Source organism: Oncorhynchus gorbuscha, linkage group LG19 (assembly GCF_021184085.1).
Source record: "Oncorhynchus gorbuscha isolate QuinsamMale2020 ecotype Even-year linkage group LG19, OgorEven_v1.0, whole genome shotgun sequence".
NCBI classification, from domain to species: domain Eukaryota; kingdom Metazoa; phylum Chordata; class Actinopteri; order Salmoniformes; family Salmonidae; genus Oncorhynchus; species Oncorhynchus gorbuscha.
Window position 1 is genome coordinate 8,694,820 of NC_060191.1, and position 15,919 is coordinate 8,710,738.

The following is a 15,919-nucleotide window of genomic DNA, read 5'->3' on the forward strand; positions in this document are numbered from 1 at the left end:
ATTTGTCCACAGTGGAACAGGGGCCTGTCAAACTCCCGTCTATTCTTTGGATTGGTGGATTACAACTCGTAATTTTAATATAATTTTGAATATTCAATTAGGGGTGTTGCTGTTCAACCGCCTGTATTCAATGCTACGCTTGCTTCATAAATAAACAGTCAAATTACACGAAGGATGACTCCGTAGTTGCCGGGATGTCCCGTGCGTCACGCTTATATCAGTACGCTTTTTACAACCTAAGCATTACGAAACTTCTATTAGATCAAATAAACCTCACGTATCAAAACAGCTATTCATTGTTTATCTTGATTAAATTCGATACTCATTGACCCCATACAAAAACTCCTCTCTTTAATAATTCATGTTCTGTGGACAGATTTTGGGCGGAGTAAACCCTCTCGCTTCGCCTCTTTGTCTTTGACTCAACTAATCAACTTGCATACTCCAACCCGACAGGCGGCAGTGTTATACTGCATTGGGAAGTTTACCCGCCAACGAAACGAAGTAAGTTGTATTTTCCACCTCGCTGCCGCGGATGCGTTCCAAAATTCAGCCTATAAGGTTATGAAATATGAATAAAGCTACGTAGCAATATTATAGCAAAGTTACAAATGTCAGAATTTTAGATGATCGATGGCAGTAATATGAACGTGGACAGCAGTGACTCGCCGGTGTAAGGTAATGCTGCTAACGTTAGCTAGGCTAGCTATGTTTTGGCAATGGGTAGCTAACGCTATAGCTATACTAACAAACATTTCCTAGGCTGACTGGCTAGCTATCAATATAGTTAGGTATATATGTCAAATGTAATTACTTGTGTCGATGTACTATTCAGCTTTAGTCTGCAAATTGGGTTTAAGCTTTTGAACACCCCACTGGTCCAAGAAACAAAGACCCCCAAATGTGGGCCAGCGCCGGTCTTTGGGTGGCGGCGTTTCATAGTGATTTACGACCAAGGTGTTAGCTACATAGTGAATTTATCAATATCACACTACTTAACAAGTTAGCGTAAGTCTCAAGGCTAGCACGCCCTACAGCTACCTTGCTGAATTATGTGCCCTGCTTTTTATGCAATACTTCCCTGTGGATATATAATTTCAAATCAGTACAGTTGAACAGGCTTTCTGAAATAATGTCCTTTCTGTTACCTCAGACACTCCAGAGAGACCCTATTCTACATGAATCATCACATTGAGGACAGGTCAAGATGCAAAAGCGGAACTATATGAAAGGGGAAAGGGAGCTTGGTGATGGTGGACCCCCTTTTTGCTTTAGTTGTGAAAGGGTCTTTCCAGACCAAACGTCATTTCATGACCACTTTTGTCCTGCGGCTGGTTTCATCTGCTCCTGTGGAACAGAGTTCTCCATGTATGTTGATATGATGGACCACAGTGGGTTACATGAACCAGGCCACACTGTAATTAATTATAGCACCATAAAGAAGGAACAATATCAGAGGGAGAGAGAGTACAAGGAGCAGCTTTCGAGGCTGGTATTGACGGCGGGGCAGGGAAGCTGGGCTAAGCCTGGACCGACTCCGATGCTATCGGCCCCTATTCCACGAGCTACAAAGCCTCCACCTGGTCCAAGTGCCCCAACTACAGACCTCTGGCACCAATTCCAGCCAGTGGTGTTGGTGGAGACCCTGCGCAAGTTTGGAAGGACAAAGCCCTACAGGTGTGCCTACTGTGAACTGGGCTTTGCAACAAAAGACTTACTCGTATGGCACCACAACACTCATGCAAGAAATAAAGTCCATGGCTGCCTGCGGTGCGGGGTTCTCCTGCTCAGTAACAATAAGTCACCACAGCCTGGCCACCACCAGTGTGGATCATATCGGGCAACTCCTGAAACCAGATTCACCACTGCCACAGTGCTGAGTAACAGGAAACAGCCCGCGGGGTATGCTAAGAAGGTTGTCCAGCGTCAGCCGTGTCCGGACCCGTTCAGTGGGGAGCTGCAGCTAGGGATGCATATGGTCTCACAGCAGCCCATTCCAGGGACTTCTGGAACAAAATACTTGAAGTGTAGAGTGTGTCAGGAGCCCTTCCAAACTGTCAAGCTGCTCGAGAGGCACCGTTGCACAATGGCGGCGTCATTTTTTGCACAGGAACTAGGTCTGATGTCTGGCAAGCAGCTCAATGGTCACAGAAAAGGGGAGGGGACCAGCCCATACTCCTTGCCTCAAAGCAATGGTGACAAGGAGCTGGCGTTCAACATTCAAACTTCAACGAATGTAACTGTATACGACCACAAAGCAGTAGGCCCGGATAGGGGCACAGGGTTGTCTGCCGTTTCTGTAAAAACTGAGGTTTCGGATGATGACTGTTTTGTGATTGAGGATGCGTTTTCGTGCTAGTCGGAACTAGGAAACTCTGAAATTTCCGACTTGCTAACTGGTTGAACACAGCATGTGTATTAAAAACCAGTTAGTAAATCGGAAATGTCCGTGTTTCCTAGTTCCGACTAGCACGTGAATGTGGCATAAAAGCTCCTTCACCAAACCAGGTCAGCTGTTATACCAACAATTAACCTCTTCCCTCCCAGTACTACAGACATGAACAGTGCAAAAAGCATTCCCAATGTGAACCCTCTGCATCTGCCACGGACATAAACATCTTCTATGGGTTATGGGTATGGTCCCTTTTTGTAAGGTAGCGGCTTAACTCTTATCTAATTACTCAATTTACAACTAATCTGTCAGTAGCCTAGATTTTATTTTTTACCTTGATTTTATTTTTCAGTGTGTTTGTCATGACATTGAAAATGTTACATATGCAGTATCAAATCAGTCTGTATGGTTCAGATAACCACAAACATTGTATGATAGTTTGTCTTTTGAAAATGCGCTTGTTTTTTACAGTAGCTTTACTGAAAATGTGGTATAAGCAGTATTGGCCATATCATAAGAACATGTTGGTTCTTTCTAGCCATTTCTGTGGTCTTGGAATAAAATATTGTTTTGTTTCCGCTCTCTCCCTTTCTTTTGTAGCAACTAAAGTGTAATAATCTGTGTTCTCCATATTTCAGGAACCAAAGCAATAGCAGCAGCCATAAGTGATAGCTGGAAAAGGTTATAAGGACACTCCTGATCTGCAAAACATTTATTTTTCTCCAGAATTACTTAAATTAGGTTACGGTTAGAGGTAGGTTTTAAGGTAAGAGACAGTTTTAGATTTTGGTTAGTTGTTTTACAAGTCAGGGTCTGTTATAGCCTCTGCCAAGAGAGCATGATGGATATGTAGATAATATATGCACTGATTGCTTGGGATAGCTCTCTGACATAGTTTGTCACTTGTGAATGCACATAGCATACAAAAATAGGGGTTCGTCGTCGTAGAATATTTTGCCATCTCATGAGAATTTTATCATCACTGCACACAGTTTTTGGGTAAATATTATTTTATTTTTTTACCCTGTTGTCCATCTTTGATGAGGTAGGCTGGCATCGCGACACCATTTCCGGGCTACCGGATGTTGAGTGAGGAGAAAAAAACAATTGAATCACGAATACAATAAGCGAACATTTAAAATTATGGCACACACCACTGTATCTGAACGTTGGCGAAAACATACATGTTATGTGCAATGCATTATTTATAAATATTGATATTTTGTCGGGTTTGGACTACAAAACGGTATGTTGACATTAGCTAGCTAGCTTTCATCATGTCGACAGCTATCTAACTGGTGAATCGAGAACAAGTTTGCACTAACACATTTTGGGGTGAGTAACTGCGAGTTTTACATAAAACAGATCTAGCTATTGCGTGCATGTTTCTTTAGCTAGCTAACTGGATTTAGAGCATGTTTTCCAACATGTCGGCCTACCTGCAGAATTTCGCTACAGCTGACGTTAGTTGACACAGCTACATACCGTGCCTTCAGAAAGTGTTCACACCCCTGACTTTTTCCACATTTTGTTGTGTTATATCCTACATTTAAAATGTATTAAATTGAGATTTTGTCACAGACTTACACAATACCCCATAATGTCAAAGTGGAATTATGTTCTTAGACATTTTTACAAATTAATTAAATGAAAACCTGAAATGTCTTTAGTCAAGTAATCAACCACGTTATGGAAAGCCTAAATACGTTCAAGAGTTAAAATGTGCTTAAGTCACAAGTTGCATGGACTCACTCTGTAAAATAATGTTTAAAATTTTTTGAATGACAACCTCATCTATTGGTAGATGGGTAAAAATTGTGAAGTTATTCATTAACACTGGATGGTGTATCAATACACCCAGTCATTACAAAGAGACAGGAGTCCTTCATAACTCAGTTGCCGGAGAGGAAGGAAACTGCTCAGAGATTTCAACATGAGGCCCATGGTGACATTAAAACAGAGTATAATTGCTGTGATTGGGTCAACATTGTAAGTTACTCGTCAATATTAACATAAATGAGAGTGTACAGAATATATTCCAAACATGCATCCTGTTTGCAATAAGGCACTAAAGTAAAACTGCACAAAATGTGGCAAAGAAATTTACTTTATGTCCCAAATACAGTGTTATGTTTGGGGCAAATCCAATACATCACTGAGTACCACTCTTCATATTTTTAAACATGGTGGTAGCTGCATCATGTTATGTGTATGCTTGCCACTGGCAAGGACTATAGTTTTTTTTGTATGTTAAAAAAATAAATGGAATAGAGTTAAGCACAGGCAAAATCCCAGAGGAAATCCTGGTTCAGTCTGCTTTCCAACAGACACTGGGAGACAAATTCATCTTTCAGAAGAACAATAACCTTAAATACAAGGCCAAATCTACACGAGTTGATTATCAAGATGACATTGAATGTTCCTGAGTGGCCTAGTTACAGTTTGACTTAAATCGTCTGCAAAATATATGGCAAGACTTTAAATAGACTAACATTGATCAACAATCATCTTGTCAGATGTCAGAGCCTGAATAATTATTTTAAGAACGTGTAAATATTGTACAATCCAGCTGTGCGAAGTTCTTCAAGCAGGTGAGTCAAGCTCATTCACATGGAGGTCCTAGTGCCTGCTGGATTTTGTTTTTTAAACTTTCAATTAAGTCCTCGACAACCAGGTGAGAGGAGCTCCTTATTAATCTGTGACCTTAATTCATCAATCAAGGAAGAGTGAAAACCTGCAGGCTTTTGGCCCTCCGTGGAACGAGTTTGTCACATGTCTCAGAGACTTACCCAGAAAGACTCACAGTTTTAATCGCTTCCAAAGGTGATTCTAATATGTATTTGCTCAGGCGTGTGAATAATTATGTAAATTAGATATTTCAGTATTTAATTTTCAATAAATGTAAAAACATTTTCAATAAACATGTTTTCGCTTTGTCAGTATGGGGTGTAGAAGGGTGAGCATTTTAAAAATTTTGAATTCCAGCTGTAATAGAAGAAAATGTGAAAGTCGAGGGGTATAAATACTTTCTGAAAGCACTGTAGCTAGCTGCCTACAGAGACAAGAGGAATAGATTTGATTTGGGAATTCCCATAGCTAGTTCTTTTCACTTCGATTAGATCACTGGATGTCAGACAGCCTCAATGGGTTGTGGTGCCTACAACATATCAATTTGATTCAAGACATGGAAGACACAAGGTGCAACATTTAAACCCAACAGAACAACACTACATCCGTGTGTGAGTATGTGAGATGCATGTAAGCTGATGTTTGGTGAGACAATTTGAATGACAGCATGGGGATAAAATGTTGCACCGCCTGCTAAATCTGGTGAGAAAATACAGATGCAAAATGTAGTGGGACCAGTGGTGTATGGTTGTTAAATTATGATTAAAAAGATATAAAAAATTAATTCAAGTCAGTGGCACAGCCCCATCCCTGTCTTGTCCCAATCTATAGAAGGGGTGTTCTTGGCCATTCTTGCCAGGGCCCCCCCCGGGGTGGGGGATTGTGTTGTTAGGGGCCCAAGAAAGACTAACATTTCTGCGTGCAAAGGGGAAGTAAACTCAAAATACAACATAACATGACCGTTAGTTCGTTAAACCAAGGCAGTTTTCAATGTTATGATGTAGAATCGTGTGACTCAAACCTCTGTTTCTTCTGTTTAGGTACCTGGGGACAGTAGTGGGGGTTACCTGGCTAGTTTGTGGTGGAAGAGGAGACTCATGGTTTGAACAAAAGCTGGATGATTGTTCTTGCCTGGGCTGTTATTGGAGGATCTACGTTGAACATTTATCTTTTCCTCATCAGTCCCGCAAGAGGGCCTGCCTAAAAATAAAGACAGTAAGTATTAAAATAGCATAAGAAAGTCACTAATGTATGTTGGAAAAAGTAGCGTCTTGTTACTTGTATCCCAGAGGCTAGAAAAACTCCATCCTGAATCTAGATTTAATGAGAATTCACCTCTTCCCTATGTTTGGTTTGAAAACACAGAGCAAGAGACTGACTGACATGGGAAGTAAAATTTCCTTCAGTAGAGGAGTCAATGATGAGGAAACAGTCAGCCTTATCTGCTGCCCATAGCAACCCTCCTAAACCCTTGCCTGCCCTGACTAACGAGAAACCGGTAACTGCTGATACTGGCAATGGAGACGCTACTGTTCTAATGTGTCCCCCTTCAGGGTATTTTCATGTCTAGAACTGTATATCTGATACAATATACCCATATATTTGTGCAATATGTGCTGTGTTTGGCTGTTTCTATGTTTGATTATGAAAACAGACTGGCGCAAAAGAAAAGTATTAATGCGTTATACCCTTTTTTAATATATATATTTTTTACAGCCATCTGAAGAGAAGATCAACAAGGAGATAGACAACTGCCATAACATGCCCCCAATGAAGGAGCCCTTACAAAGACTCCAACTACAGAGAGAAAGTAAAAGCCAACAGAACAAAGTGGTAGCTGAACCCTCTGACACACGGTCACTACCAGGTACCCCGGTTTCGGTTGTCCATCCTAATTCCAGAAAGGTCAACTCTGGTGACATTAATCACAGAAGAAAGCTCACAAAGACTCAGGCAAATATGGAGAAAATGCATGTTAATTCACCTGCTACTGGTCATGCTAGATCTCAATATGAAAGTGCTAATCCTGAAGTGCATTTATCACTTACTGGGAGTGAGCAAACATTGAACTGTATCACAAAAGAGCTGGTGGGTGTAACAAGGCCAGCAGCGGTAGACGTTGTTAGGAAACGTGGTCGCCCTCACAAGAAGGCAAAGATGCTGCATACTGTGCTACAAACAGAGGAGAGTTCTTCTCATCTGAGCACTGCAGAATCAAAGGATTGGAGTGAAACAATGTCTGACAGAGCGAATGCTATTTCTTTTACTACAAACTGTGTAGAAAACAGGGATGACATGTCTCTCAGAGCTATTGAAACAAAAGCAATACCTCTGAACTGTGAACCAAGCAATACAGCGGTGTCTGTTCTTGACTCGTCCCCCCAAGACCATCAACCAGCTGAATCCAGCCCTGTGGCTATCTCACCCTTGGAACCAAAAAGGAAAAGGGGACGACCAAAGGGGTCGACCAAGAAACGACCAGGAAGAACCATGAACACTATTTCAGTGCAACAATCCCATGTAACAGAAGAAAAAATGGTAATTAAAAAGGAACCTGATGAGATGCTATCTGAAAAGAGAGGAAACATTGGTCCTCAGCCTGAGGAAACTCCTGTTGAGCCTAAACACAGAGTAGGACGACCACCAAAGAAAACAACACTCGTGAGGCAGTTTGCATTAGCACAGAGAAAATCACAGAGAAAATCATGTTCTATTACAGCATCTGTGAATTCTCAGGATATTACACCACAACATCAGAAGATTGAGACTGAGCGTTCAGATTATATAGCAAGGCATGTGTCTGTGTCGCTTAGTCGCGTTGATTCTCAGAGAGGTGGTAGGTCAAGTGGGACTGCTGACATGATCTCTAATGTGAAGTGTGAGGATATTGAAATAGAGCTGGGGATTTTAATTCCCTGGCACAGTCAAATTGTCTCATGTCTTTTCAATGCCAAACTGACACCAGTGTGAAGGTTGAGGCCTGTAATACTAGTTGTGATGGCACTGAATTCAAAAAGCCACTCAAAGTTGACAAACGCAAAGGAACTGCTGGCACTGCTCCCAGAAAGCGATCCCGGTTTGTTTTTGGAAAAACTAAATACAAAAAAGGAAAGAGGAAAAGGTGTATTGATGCTAGAGGTAGACTCCAACGTGTGACCTCACAGGGAGATCCAGACACCATGTCAAAGCAGGTCGATGTTGGAAAGGAGATGGACTGTGGCGAGTCAGCTTGGGAGTATGAGGGCAACACAAATGACAGCTTTTCAAATGGAAGTAAGTCAACAGATGAAGGATTTAAAGATTTGCCTGAGAGTCACCAAAATCCTATCGTCACTGATGTAAACATATTAGAAACTATGTCGCATGAGTCCTTTTTAAATCAGATGTCGTACAAGGTGAAGAATTTACAAGTAAAAAAATCAAGAAAGAGAGAGATGGTGTAGGCGATGAAACTGAATATAACCCAACAAGCAGTTGTCCTGAAGGCTAGGGGTCGACCAAAAGGGAGACCAAAAGGCACAGGGAAAACGTGTGAGTACTGTGGACGCCATTTTGATTTTGTGTCTGTATATACCGTCCATCTACGCACTCATACAGGCGAAAGGCCCTATAAGTGCATTGATTGTGACCAAGACTTTGCCCAGCTATCCAACTTAAAAAGTCATGTCAAGAAACATAACAAGCGCTGTCAGCCTCTGAAGTGTCCTTATTGCAAAATGAAGTTCAGTAATTCAGAGGAATTGCTTGCTCATTGCAAGTGGCACTCGCAGAACCCGAACCAGGACTCAGAGTCTGAAAGTAAAATGAAGGATAACAGAAATGAGGCCACTCATACACCCCTTGTTTCTCTGAAAGAAAGGAGAAAAAGGGGAAAGGGGGGGATACTCAAATGCCACATTTGTGGGAAAGTATTTCCCTTTTGGTCTGGTCTGCAGGTTCATATACGTATGCACACTGGGGAAAAACCATATATCTGTAAAGTATGTGGGAAAGCCTTTAGTAATCGCTCATCAATTCGTATTCATGAGGTGACACACTGGTCCATTAAGCCTTACAACTGCACATGGTGTGGAAAGAGTTTCACTCAGTTGTCGTCTGCAAAAAAACATCCCTGCAAGGGTCTGAGGGAGAGTAATGACAGAGGGACCCGGAAGAAGCCTTTCATATCTTTTACATGCCACATCTGCGAAGAGAGATTTGTTCAGAGGCGTCAGTACAAAACCCACCTGAAAACCCATGCTGGTGTGAAGCTCTTTCGCTGTTTATTCTGTGACCAGCTGTTTAGTGTGATGTCAGAATTTGAAGAGCACCACCAATATTGCACCAAAGTTAGGGGGGAGAAGATGACATCCAAATCTGAATTTAGGATTTGGAAACCTAGAGCCCCTAATCAGCAAAGCTCGCAGCAACCAAGTGTCAAGAGTCATTCACCAGTCACCCAATTAGTATTTCCTGCAGCTGCTGATAGTCAACCATTTCAGAACCTTGGACAGAGTTCAGCTTCCTCTGCCTCGTTGCTGAACTGTGAACCTACCCGCAACAAAAACAAAGTGGTCATCTGTCTTCACAAACACATCCCAATAAAGCCATTGCTACAACTCTGCGCCCCTTTCAAACATGCATTATACCCACAAACAATCTCACCCCCCTTGTATCAAAGTTGAACAGTCTAGATCGTAAATCTGACCCGAGGAAGTACTTATGCCCACGTTGTGGAAGACTTTTCAGACACACAGGAAGACTCCGAGCCCACATGCTAACTCATGCCCACAGTCAGAGCTACACCTGTGACTGCTGTGGAAAGACCCTGGAAAGCTGGAAAAAGCTTTGGCTTCACCAGCGAATCCACAGACAGAAACTAGGACGGTTCTCATGTCCAAAGTGTCTCCAAGGTTTCCGCTTCGTTGGGCCCTACAAGCAGCACATGCTGCGAGAACACCCTGAGTACCAGTGGATCGATGAGAGACCAAACAAAACTCTCCAAGGACTTGACCAGCAGCAGTGCCTGCCTTATCAATGTGAGGAGTGTAACACCAGCTTCAGGACACTAGATTTGCTTTTCAATCATCAGCTTTGCCATTCCTCACCAGGTGACCACAGTATGTGGATACAGGACGACTGCTATGATTACTCTCCCTCGACACATGAACATGATGTACCTTCCAACGTGAATGGATTTGACCCTCACATGAACAGTGGCGTAACACACTCCCATCAGGAACTCCACCATACCTACTACCCTTCTCCGCCTCTACAAGCAAACCACCCACGAGGTTCACATCTCCTTCATTACTTTTCCAATCATTCAGACCTACTACATTCACTGTCACCCCTTATACCTGTGCCTCCCCCAATGCAACACCCAGGTTTCCAACCAGGCCTCCAGTTATATGACTCCACCCAGCTGCTCACAAGCCCTCTATCACCACTGTACTCACAGGTAGAGACCATTCCAAACCCTGACAGAAAAGATGGGAATGTAAACAGGAAGCAGAGTAGAATTTATGGGAATGTGACTAAACGTGCTGCTAGAGCCAAGGAGGACAAGGTGACAATGAGAGGTTTGGATTGTGCGGAGTGTGGTGTTCAGTTTCCTGCTGTCTCACAACTCTATGAGCATTATTTGCAGCATGCAAGGGGAGAGGTGTAAGAAGTGAAAATGAGGGACCTTTTTCTAACACAAAGGCACGTTATCCTCCCATCTCTTTCTCAGAGGTTTATCAGTTTAGAAATGGCTTATAGGTCAACTAACAAAAGCGGCATTTTTAACACATAAGGGGTTGTTGTGTTTGAGTGAATATTCTGTTGAATGGAGATTGTTACTCTGGTTGCTTGTTGGTCATTAGGGAAGCTGATTACTTTAGGTTGTTATTTGATTTACTTACACTATGATCAATTTTAAGTTTGTCAGTATTTTATTTTTCTTTGTCTGGTGTCCTTTAATCTGAAAAAATGGTCAGTGCTTTTATACATTTGAGTAGCTGTAGCAGGTTTTGAGACGAGGACAGATCATGGCCTAATCTATTTTTCAATGGAAGTTTGAGTGTAAATTACTATGCTTGATCATGGAACATTGTCATACCTCTTTTTGTCATTGTTAACCTCTTACTGTCAGACTCTGATTCTCAACTGATGAAAAATAATGTTGTAATTTAGCCTGCCAATACAAGTGATTAACATACATTTTTATTTTGTCCATTTATTTAAAAGAAAATTAGAAACCTCATATTTTGCAAGTTAGTCATTTATTCTATGTTTAAGTGTTGATTTGTAACTTATGCAAGAAAAATATTTTCACTGCCAATACTCTAGTTGTGTTACCTAATAGGCCTACATTCCCTCATGTTTACAGAAAGTTATTTTGTTTAGAAAAGCAGTACTTGTTCTGTTGCTGATGAACTGACAGCTGTTTACATACTGTATATTTTAATTTCTAGTTCCACTCAGTTATTGTGTCAGATAAAAATAAAAGCCACCTTTCTAATGTTGTGCTTATTTAATTTCAGATATATAGCCTAGCACAAGTACATATGTAGGCCAACTGGACACATGTCATGTGGGATTCACTTTCTGGTTATAATTATTTTGTTGTAGAATGCCCTTTTGAAGGCACTGTTCTCATGGAAGTATTGAATGGTAATGTCGTTTGCTCACTGTGGAGAACAAACTAACTTTCCCCAGATGATGGGAGTCAATGTAAGATTTAACATTTTTCAAGAGTTTAACTTTGAAATCAGATTGATGTGTTATGGACTACATTTTAATTTGAAGACATATGTGAGACTAATTAAAAAATGTATTAAATGTAATTACTATTCAGCGATTGTGTTTTTTTGCGCCCTTATGTGTAGTGTGAAATTGTGATAAAGCTTTATTTTAATGGTGAGGCGCCGCTAATAGTTTTTTACGGTTGCAGACGACAGAATGGGGCGTGGTCCAAATGGGCGGCAGTAAATCAGTCACGCCACGGTCAAAACATTGGGGTGAAAAAAAATGTTCTTCACAATCCCACCATCGGATGCGCACAGGTTGACATCAAACATGGAGAACATGCCTATAATTTAGTTATAATGCAAATATTTTTATTCTACTGCAAACAAGAGATGTTGTTTACCGGTATCTTTGAATTATTTTATACCCGTGCATTAAACCGCAAGGGACAGAGGATCCATTGAATCTTGAGGAGCAGCCAAGGTAGGCGACGGAATTTGAGGTCATTGACGGTCACAGCCAGGTTCTGGCCATGATATCTTGTACAAATTAGGTGTTCTGTTTTGACCTAAATATGTTATATTTACTGCGTAGGCTATAAACTGAAGAAATTACACATGTTTTATATAACCATATTTTGTAAAGTAGTCTGATCTGTGACTAGAGTATGGTTCTACAGCTGACAGTTTATAATAAGCCTTAGCAATCAAGACCAAATGTTCAAGCCATTTCTTTTCCATCATACCCTATTGATGTGCCTACTAATCTCAAAGAATACAATAGGATGGAGACAGTATGTGGTAAAGGAGCGACATTGAATGGTGACATGCTGATGGTCATCGTTAAACAAGAGGAAGAAGACCATATGGAGCAGATGTCCAATGGTCCACTGTCATCTGACACACTCATCAAACAGGAGCAAGAAGAGGGCCTAGAACAAGGCACTACAGGTGGGTCCAAATAAGGGTTTAGGAGCCTGCAAGCCAACACTGGCACAGAAACGGAATTGTAGTATTGATCATTTTACAACATGATACAATATATTAGTCTCTTATTTTCAACCTTGATTTTCAACACATTTACTTTCTTTGCTCCTGCAATCCCACTAAATCACGGTCGTACTTCAACTCCAGCTCCAAGCTGACCAACTCCCTGAGGAAACCGACACCCTGGAAGAAGCAGAGGAGGAGAAAAAGAGGAGGAAGGGAAAGACCGAAGAGAGGTTCTGGGCTGCTGTTGAGACTGAGGATGTCTCTGGGTCAGACTCCAGTTGGTGCTGCAGACTGTGTCAGCGCTGCTTCAGTTCCTCCTGGCAGCTGACGGGACACTGTTGTACTGGCATCGCGGGGGAGGACGGGGTCGCCCACGGCCACAAGGTCAAACTGGAGTTCCGGTGCCCAGTGTGTGGCGACCGCTTCCTCCGCCCCACAGCCTTCATCATGCACAAGCGCAGTCACATGGGCCAGTCCCAGTACGTCTGTGGGGTCTGTGGACGGACGCTCAAGAGCCTGCGCAAGCTGTCCTCCCACAAGCGCTCACACTCCCGCCGCCGCGGGACTGTGGCTGAACGACAGCAGTGCCATGACTGCAGCCAGAGCTTCTGTAACTTGACGGCACTCAGAAGCCACCGGGAGAGACAGCATGGAGAGGAGAGGAACTGGAAGGATGAGGAGGACAGTGCGGTGAGAGAGGAAGAGCAGGGAAGCACTGCAGTAATCTCTAATGATTCAACCAGAGTTTCAGGTAAGGCTGGTTCTTTATTAGTATTTCCTCTTGTTTAGGCTATGGATTCACCTCTCATTTGCAAGGTACTTGGAATTCTGTGAACTGGTGTCTTAAAACCGATTATTCTGATCTAGATATGATATGTATCTTGTTATTTTCTCTTTTCAATGACTCAATATTTACCTGTATTTGACAATCTTTCCTCTTTGCAGCAAATCACCACATCATTGTGTATCCACTGGTTCTCCTAACCGTGTCTAATTAGCTTTCTCTTCCCCTAGCTCAGCCTCCCCAGTCTCCTCAGTGCCACCAGTGTTTCATGACCTTTCAGGATGCAGAGACAGAAGAGAGGCATTTACGCTTCAAGCACCCAGTAGAGTATGAGAGACATCTCAGAGGTCGCACAGTGTTTGCCTGCTGTGTCTGCGACCGTACATTCTCCTCCTCCCGCCTGCTCTCAGCTCACCAACGCACCCACAGCAAGTGGAGTCTGCCCCCCACTGGCCCAGAAGACTCTGTCCAAGAAAGCACAGACGGAGGAGAGGCTGAGGGTATATAGAATATTTGAATGTTTTTAATAGTACTTTATGTACTTAATATTTCTTTCAGTTTTCACGTTTTATAATTATACATTTTTTGTGTCATTTAAAAAAATTACAATGTTTCTATTGTCACACACCGAATAGGTGCAGTGAAATGTTAGTTTTTTTATATGGTCAGCCATAGTAGTACAGCGCCCCTGGAGCAAATAGGGGTTAACTGTCTTGCTCAAGGACACATCAACAGATCTTTCATCGTGTCGGCTTGGTATTTCAGGTGTGGACAATGAAAAAAACAGAGCTGGTCCAACGAGCTGTGAGCACTGTCATATCATCTTCAATGACCCTCGAACCTGGGAACGTCACATGACGGCCAAGCACCCCCCATCCCTGTCGACACCTACTTCACCAGGGAATGCCTACCTGACTTCTAGACCTGCCAGGGGTCAATTACGACCCTATCGCTGCTCCTCCTGTGGAGAGAGATTCATACAGGAGAGCACCCTGACCAAACACTGCACCGAGGCACACGCCAGCTGAGAGAGGATGGTTCTGGGAGCATAGATACCAAGATGAAGAGGACAAGAGGCAAGTTGGAGTGATCTATATATATATATATATATATATATATATATGATTGTTTTCCAGGAGTGCCTTGACTAACTATTTATAAAGTTGTTTGATGAAGAAATGACATGTCACTTATGAGATTTATCCTATAATTTCATTGTAGGTCTTAGTGTCAACCCTTATGCCAACTTTCTCTAACAAGAAACAGAATCTTCCCAAAATCTATTTTGAATTAATATCTCTTTTAGGGCTGTGACGATACCAGTATTGCAATATTTTTTTTCCCATGCCAAAAATGAAAACGCCAGACTTGACTCTTTGGTCCTTTTATTTTCTAAGCTATAGCTTTGAAAATAAATACATGTGATTCTGGATGAAAACATAACGATGTTTGTTTCCAACTTCAAGGCTGTTTCCCCAAAGAAGTTAAATCCACTTTGTGTTTTGTTTCTGCCACGATACTGGTATTGTCCTGGCCCTAACAACTTGAAAGCACCCGTGTCAAAATGGAGTAGTTTTCAAAATAAAAGCATGACCATATTTATTAGAGATTCACATAAAAAAGAATAGTTATTCACCTGTGCCATGAATAAAGATAGGATGATAACAGACCAAACTAGCTTTTGATAATTTTGATAGCAATAATGTTTGTACTACGACATGTAAACTACATGAACAAAAGTATGGGTACACCTGCTCATCAAACATCTCATTCCAAAATCATGGGCATGAATATGGAATTGGTTCCCTCTTCGCTGCTATAACAGTCTCCACTCTTCTGGGTAGGCTTTCCATTAGTAGTTGGAACATTGCTGTGTGTATTTGCTTCCATTCAGCCACGTGCATTTAGTGAGGTCGGGCACTGATGTTGGCGATTATGCCTGGCTCGCAGTCGGTGTTCTATTTCATCCCAAAAGTGTTCGATGGGGTTGAGGTCAAGGCTCTATGCAGACCAGTCAAGTTCTTCCACACCGATCTCAACATACCATTTCTGTATGGACCTCGCTTTTGGACGGTGGCATTGTCATGCTGAAACAGGAAAGGGCCTTCTCCAAACTGTTGCCACAAAATTGGAAGCACCGAATCGTCTAGAATGTCATTGTATGCTGTAGCGTTAAGATTTCCCTTCACTTTAACTAAGGGGCCTAGCGCAAACCATGAAAAAACTTTCTTCCTCCTCCACCAAACTTTACAGTTGGCACTATGCATTGGGGCAGGTAGCATTCTCCTGGCATCCGCCAAACCCAGATTCATAGATCTGACTACCAGATGGTGAAGCGTGATTTATCACTCCATAGAATGTGTTTCCACTCCTCCAAAGTCCAATAGCGGCGAGCTTTACACCTCTCCAGCC

General features: G+C 42.1%; 3 protein-coding genes across 6 annotated transcripts; all 3 read left to right on the forward strand.

The window, feature by feature from the left end:
* Positions 1-374: 374 nt before the first annotated feature.
* On the forward strand, positions 375-2,967 carry LOC124005371. 2 transcript variants are annotated; one of them, XM_046314565.1, is made up of 2 exons: positions 375-504; positions 1,154-2,967. In XM_046314565.1, exon 2 carries the CDS (start codon positions 1,208-1,210, stop codon positions 2,357-2,359), a length of 1,152 nt encoding a protein of 383 aa, XP_046170521.1. In that variant the 5' UTR covers positions 375-504; positions 1,154-1,207; the 3' UTR covers positions 2,360-2,967. The 2 variants fall into 2 exon arrangements, with proteins under 2 accessions (XP_046170521.1, XP_046170520.1); XM_046314564.1 differs by having other exon boundaries at positions 473-678.
* A 509-nt stretch (positions 2,968-3,476) lies between these two features.
* si:dkeyp-84f3.9 (zinc finger protein 782) lies at positions 3,477-11,504 on the forward strand. 3 transcript variants are annotated; one of them, XM_046314561.1, is made up of 5 exons: positions 3,477-3,727; positions 5,512-5,631; positions 6,061-6,235; positions 6,386-6,518; positions 6,737-9,106. In XM_046314561.1, exons 4-5 carry the CDS (start codon positions 6,438-6,440, stop codon positions 7,988-7,990), a joined length of 1,335 nt encoding a protein of 444 aa, XP_046170517.1. In that variant the 5' UTR covers positions 3,477-3,727; positions 5,512-5,631; positions 6,061-6,235; positions 6,386-6,437; the 3' UTR covers positions 7,991-9,106. The 3 variants fall into 3 exon arrangements, with proteins under 3 accessions (XP_046170517.1, XP_046170516.1, XP_046170518.1); XM_046314560.1 differs by lacking the exon at positions 5,512-5,631; XM_046314562.1 differs by lacking the exons at positions 5,512-5,631; positions 6,386-6,518 and having other exon boundaries at positions 6,737-11,504.
* Positions 11,505-12,761: 1,257 nt separating this feature from the next.
* On the forward strand, positions 12,762-14,535 carry LOC124005967 (zinc finger protein 90-like). The gene is made up of 4 exons (XM_046315610.1): positions 12,762-12,777; positions 12,872-13,474; positions 13,738-14,007; positions 14,273-14,535. The coding sequence occupies exons 1-4, from the start codon at positions 12,762-12,764 to the stop codon at positions 14,533-14,535; spliced, it is 1,152 nt and encodes a 383-aa protein (XP_046171566.1).
* The last annotated feature ends 1,384 nt before the right edge of the window (positions 14,536-15,919 follow it).

What these genes read in the sequence shown, in the direction of transcription:
- LOC124005371 (XM_046314565.1), top strand. Translation starts at nt 1,208, where the DNA reads ATGCAAAAGCGGAACTATATGAAAGGGGAAAGGGAGCTTGGTGATGGT.
- si:dkeyp-84f3.9 (XM_046314561.1), top strand. Translation starts at nt 6,438, where the DNA reads ATGATGAGGAAACAGTCAGCCTTATCTGCTGCCCATAGCAACCCTCCT. An exon ending in CCCTGACTAACGAGAAACCG is followed by an intron (nt 6,519 to 6,736) that starts GTAACTGCTGAT and finishes TATTTTTTACAG; the next exon opens with CCATCTGAAGAGAAGATCAA.
- LOC124005967 (XM_046315610.1), top strand. An exon ending in TGATTCAACCAGAGTTTCAG is followed by an intron (nt 13,475 to 13,737) that starts GTAAGGCTGGTT and finishes CTCTTCCCCTAG; the next exon opens with CTCAGCCTCCCCAGTCTCCT. An exon ending in AGACGGAGGAGAGGCTGAGG is followed by an intron (nt 14,008 to 14,272) that starts GTATATAGAATA and finishes TTGGTATTTCAG; the next exon opens with GTGTGGACAATGAAAAAAAC.